The sequence below is a fragment of the Lactuca sativa genome, chromosome 1 (assembly GCF_002870075.4).
Source record: "Lactuca sativa cultivar Salinas chromosome 1, Lsat_Salinas_v11, whole genome shotgun sequence".
NCBI classification, from domain to species: Eukaryota; Viridiplantae; Streptophyta; class Magnoliopsida; order Asterales; family Asteraceae; genus Lactuca; species Lactuca sativa.
The window spans coordinates 144,679,997-144,685,418 of NC_056623.2; the positions used below are offsets into that span (position 1 = coordinate 144,679,997).

At 41.9% G+C, this 5,422-nt stretch overlaps 2 protein-coding genes and 1 non-coding gene across 3 annotated transcripts; 2 read left to right on the top strand and 1 right to left on the bottom strand.

The window, feature by feature from the left end:
• Nucleotides 1-263: 263 nt before the first annotated feature.
• On the bottom strand, nt 264-370 carry LOC111910019 (small nucleolar RNA R71). The gene has a single exon (XR_002856429.1). It is a non-coding gene; the product is annotated as a small nucleolar RNA R71 (small nucleolar RNA).
• A 952-nt stretch (nt 371-1,322) lies between these two features.
• On the top strand, nt 1,323-1,814 carry LOC111910011 (uncharacterized). Its single transcript, XM_023905809.1, has one exon. The coding sequence runs from the start codon at nt 1,323-1,325 to the stop codon at nt 1,812-1,814; it is 492 nt and encodes a 163-aa protein (XP_023761577.1).
• Nucleotides 1,815-4,300: 2,486 nt separating this feature from the next.
• On the top strand, nt 4,301-5,185 carry LOC128127980 (uncharacterized). Its single transcript, XM_052766734.1, has one exon. The coding sequence runs from the start codon at nt 4,301-4,303 to the stop codon at nt 5,183-5,185; it is 885 nt and encodes a 294-aa protein (XP_052622694.1).
• Nucleotides 5,186-5,422: the final 237 nt, after the last annotated feature.

A 5,422-nucleotide genomic window follows, 5' to 3' on the forward strand; every position in this document is an offset into this window, starting at 1 on the left:
ATCCTAGCTTTACTTAAAGAAATACCTTTCTATGGAAAAGACCACGAAGATGCCTACAAGCATTTGGATGAAGTCAAAGATGTGGCTGATTACTTCAATGTTCCAAATGTGCCTCGTGAGACTCAGCTACTTCGCATGCTTCCAGTGACATTCAAAGGTGCTGCAAAAGACTGGCTCAAAGCACTCCCCCCAGATAAGTCACCACATGGGCCAAGATGAAGGAAGAATTCATTGATCACTTTTGCCCACCTCCCAAGATAGCCAAGTTGAAGAAGGCCATTGCTAACTTTGAACAACAAGCTGGAGAGTCGCTATATGAAGCTTGGGAGAGGTATAAAAGTTTGCTAAGAAATTGCCTACACCATGACCTCAATAGCCAGCAAGAAGTCTCCATCTTCTATGATGGAGTCAATGTCACAACCAGGCAGTTACTAGACTCGCAAGGCCCGCTTACAAAGAAGCCGCCCCCGGTGATCAAGGAATTGATTGATGAATTCTCTAAACACTCTAGAGAATACCACAACCCTAGACATGATGTTACTAGGGGAGCCACATATGCAGCTACTAAAGACTTATCTGCGGTCATGGCTATGCTAAAAACCATGGATAGGAGGATGGAAAAAATGGACCAAACGATCCATGCTATTCGGGTGGGTTGTGAAAACTGCAATGGGCCTCACCTTACTAGAGACTATGACTTGGATGAAAACGGCAATAAGAAGGTGCAAGTTTGTTACTCAAGTGGAGACCGATATGATGAAGACTGGCACAAACAAAAGAAAGAGTGGCTCCCTTATGAAGAGTACAAGAAGTCCAAGGAGGAAAAGTTTAGGCAAAAAGGGAGAGGTTTCTACCAAAAGGAGGAGCCGGTACAAGAAAGAAAGCCAAGCTTGGAAGAAATGCTCACCAAATTTGTAGCTGCTTCAGAAAAAAGACATAGTGATCATGATGCTGCCATTCAAGAAACAAGGACCATGCTAAGGAACCAGCAAGCATCTATCCACAATATAGAAACGCAGCTTGGGCAACTTGCTCAAAAAATCAACCAAAGGTCACCGGGCGAACTTCCTAGAAAAACTGAAAATAACCCACGAGGCGCGCACATAAACATAGTCACAACAAGAAGTGGGAAAATAATCACTCCCCTGGCACCTATTCAGATTGAAGCATCCAAGGAATCATAGAAGGAGGAGGCAGAAAATCAAGCAGTAAAGCAAAATCTTCAATCTGACAGCTCTACTCACCGAGTACCACTTATGGACTCGGCGAGTACACCACCAAATCCGAAAGATCAGATCCCTAAAAAGTTGTACCAGCCTCCAATGCCATACCCAGCCCGAGCTAAGAAGGAGAAGCAGGAAGAGGAGTATCAGAAGTTTCTAGATCATATCAAGGCTCTTCAAATCAACATACCCTTCATTGAAGCCGTCATGCAAATGCCCAAATATGAAAATTTCCTTAAGGAACTCCTCACTAATAGAAAGAAGATGGAAGAAGTAAAGAAGGTAGTCCTTAATGAAAACTACTCAGCTGCTATACTGAATAAGCTACCAAAGAAGAAGGGTGACCCGGGGAGTTTGATTTTACCTTGCCAATTTGGCAACTTGGCTACCATTCATGCCTTAGCCGATTCGGGAGCAAGTGTGAACCTAATGCCATATTCATTCTTCAAGAAGCTGGATCTCCCGGAACCAAGGCCAATTCGCATGGCAATTCACTTGGCAAACAAGACGGTCACTTTCCCAAGAGGCATATGCGAAGACTTACTAGTCAAGGTGGACAAATTCGTCTTCCCGCTGATTTCATCATTCTAGACATTAAGGCGGATCCACAAGTTCCAATCATCCTTGGAAGACCCTTTCTCAACACGGAAAGTGCTATAGTAGATATGAGGGACTCGAAGCTCACCTTGCGGGTAGGAGAAGATTCAGTCATGTTTGGGGTAGATCAAGCTATGAAGTATGTAAGGAACAGTGACGAAACGACATTATCAATTGATATGCTTAATGAATTATTGGAGGAATGCATAAGCGAAGATTCCAGTAAGTTCACAGCTTATGATGAAGAATTTGATCCAGAAAAAGACTTAATGGAGATTGAAAGGCTGCTGGAAGAAGCTGAGTTTGAAGAATTGGTGAAGCAAGCTGACAGCTCTACTCACCGAGTAGGGCCGATATACTCGCCGAGTTCCTCCTTAGAAAAGGCAGAATTCGTGAATGCAGCCACAAACTCGCCGAGTACCCTACCTGCACTTGGCGAGTCCAACAGTCAGAACCAAAAATCTCAGCTCAAAACTTTACCAGAACATTTGGAGTATGCTTTACTTGAAGAGGGCAATCAAAAGCCAGTAATCATAGCCTCTGACTTATCCAAATCTGAAAAGGAAGAGCTAGTGCAAGTGTTGAAGAAGCGGAAGCGGGCCATAGCATGGAGCATCACCGACATCAAGGGAATAAGCCCATCTTATTGCTCCCACAAGATCAATCTGGAAGAAGGAGCAAAGCCGGTTGTACAGCACCAAAGAAGGTTAAACCCGAATATGCAAGAAGTAGTCAAGAAGGAAGTGGTTAAACTCCTAGATGCGGGAATTATCTATTCCATTTCCGACAGTTTGTGGGTGAGTCCGGTCCAAGTGGTGCCCAAGAAAGGAAGGATGACGGTCATAACCAACGAAAAGAACGAGCTAATTCCGACACGAATGGTAACCGGTTGGAGAGTGTGCATCGATTATCGAAAGCTAAACGATGCCACTCGTAAAGACCATTTTCCCTTACTTTTTATTGATCAAATGTTAGAAAGACTATCGGGCCATAGTTACTATTGCTTTCTAGACGGATTCTCGGGTTATTTCCAAATACCCATAAACCCAATGGACCAAGAAAAGACCACATTTACTTGCCCGAGTGGGACTTTTGCTTATAGGCGCATGCCCTTTGAGCTATGCAATGCACCTGCGACTTTTCAAAGGTGTATGACAACCATATTCCACGATATGGTGGAAAAATTCATGGAAGTTTTTATGGACGACTTTTCTGTCTTTGGATCTTCTTTCCATGATTGTCTCACAAATCTTGACTTAATGCTTGCTAGATGTGAAAAAACCGATTTGGTCCTCAATTGGGAGAAATGTCACTTTATGGTTAAGGAGGGTATAGTGTTAGGCCACAAGGTTTCCAAAATGGGAATTGAAGTGGATCGGGCAAAGATTGACACCATTGCCAAACTACCCCCACCAGCTAATGTGAAGGGCATTAGAAGTTTTCTAGGACACGCGGATTTTTACCGGCGTTTCATAAAAGATTTTTCCAAAATAACTAGACCTATAACACAATTACTGTTAAAAGATGCACCATTTAATTTTACTAAATAGTGTTTAGAGGCATTTGAATTTTTAAAGGAAAAATTAACTAATGCCCCGATCATTGTTGCACCAAATTGGAGTCTACCCTTTGAGATTATGTGTGATGCTAGTGACTTTGCATTAGGAGATGTCCTTGGTCAAAGGGTCGATAAGCACTTTCGACCCATATATTATGCTAGCAAGACTCTAAATCCAGCCCAAGAAAATTACACCACCACAGAAAAAGAATTATTAGCTGTGGTGTATACTTTTGACAAGTTCTGTCCTTATTTAGTTTTATCTAAAACAATCATTTTTACTGACCACTCTGCCATCAAGTATTTATTTGCCAAACAGGATGCCAAGCCAAGACCGATACGATGGGTGCTACTTCTTCAAGAGTTTGACATAGAAATACGAGACAAAAAGGGAATGGAGAATGTAGCGGCTGACCACTTGTCAAGGCTTGAAAACCCGCAATTGCATGAAGATAGAGTTGACGATGATTTTCCGGACGAGTATATTATGGTGACCATGGGAGAAGAACCATGGTTTGCAAATATAGCTAACTACTTAGCTAGCAATTACATCCCAAAAGATCTCACAAGTCAACAAAAGAAGAAATTCTTTTCCGAGATAAAATATTACTTTTGGGATGAAGCATATCTTTTCCGAAGCTGTGCGGATGGGATTATACGAAGATGCGTGTTCGGGAATGAAAGCCGGAAAATATTAGAGCATTGTCATAGCGGGCCTACGGGTGGACATCATGGAGCACATTACACTGCAAAAAAGATATTTGACATTGGGTTCTATTGGCCTACAATTTTTAAAGATGCAGCCCAATTTGTCAAAGAGTGTGATGCTTGTCAAAGAGTGGGAAACATTTCATCTTGAAATGAAATGCCACAACATAGTATCCAAGTGTGCGAGGTCTTTGATGTGTGGGGTATCGACTTCATGGGACCATTTCCCATGTCTAAAGGCAACAAATACATATTGGTGGCGGTGGATTATGTATCCAAATGGGCGGAGGCACAAGCGTTACCAACAAATGACGGTCGGGTAGTGGTGCGGTTTTTAAAGAAGCTATTTTCACGATTTGGAGTCCCGAAAGCTCTTATAAGTGACCGAGGCACACATTTTGCCAATGATCAACTAGAGAAGGTGTTAAAGAAATATGGGGTAACCCATAAATTTTCTACATCCTACCATCCACAAACTAGTGGACAAAACGAAGTGACTAATCGAGCTTTAAAGCGAATCTTGGAGAAATCGGTGGGGAGCAACCACAAAGAATGGTCGGATAAGCTAGACGTTGCACTTTGGGCCTTCCGTACAGCTTTCGAAACTCCTATTGGTACTACACCATATAGGCTTGTTTATGGAAAACAATGTCATTTGCCGGTGGAGATAGAGCATAAAGCTTTTTGGGCTTTAAAGATGTGCAACTTCAACATGGAAGAACTCAAGAACAACCGGTTAATGCAAATGAATGCTCTTGAGGAGCTTAGAAATGATGCATACTCTAGTTCATTGATCTATAAAGAGAAGACCAAGATGTGGCATGACAAGAGGATAAAAGAAAATAAAGAATTTCATGAAGGCCAAAAAGTGTTGCTCTTTAATTCACGACTAAAGTTATTCTCGGGAAAACTCAAGTCAACATGGGATGGTCCTTTTCTGGTAAAGACGGTGTTTCCACATGGTGCTATAGAGCTATTGTCAAGAGATGGAACACCTTTCAAGGTCAATGGACATCGGGTTAAAAAGTATGAAGAAGGAGTCCCCAGGAATGAAGGAATGGAAGAGTTGCTGTTGCTGGAAGGGATTGCAACCACGTAGAAGGGGAGGAGTCCAGCTAACGACTCCTTAAAAATAAGAGCTTCTCGGGAGGCAACCCAAGTCTCAAGTTTGCATTTTCTTTCCTTTATTTTATTTTTATTTTTTTATTTCATTCGTCTTCTTCTAAAAACATAATTGCTTGAGGGCAAGCAATGCCTAGAGTGTGGGGTGGATGGTTAAAAAATGAGAAAATACATTAATTTTTCAAAACATTCAAATTTTTTTCAAACTGCAAGG

Coding starts and splice junctions, on each gene's coding strand:
- LOC111910011 (XM_023905809.1), top strand. CDS start 1,323: ATGCCATACCCAGCCCGAGCTAAGAAGGAGAAGCAGGAAGAGGAGTAT.
- LOC128127980 (XM_052766734.1), top strand. CDS start 4,301: ATGGGACCATTTCCCATGTCTAAAGGCAACAAATACATATTGGTGGCG.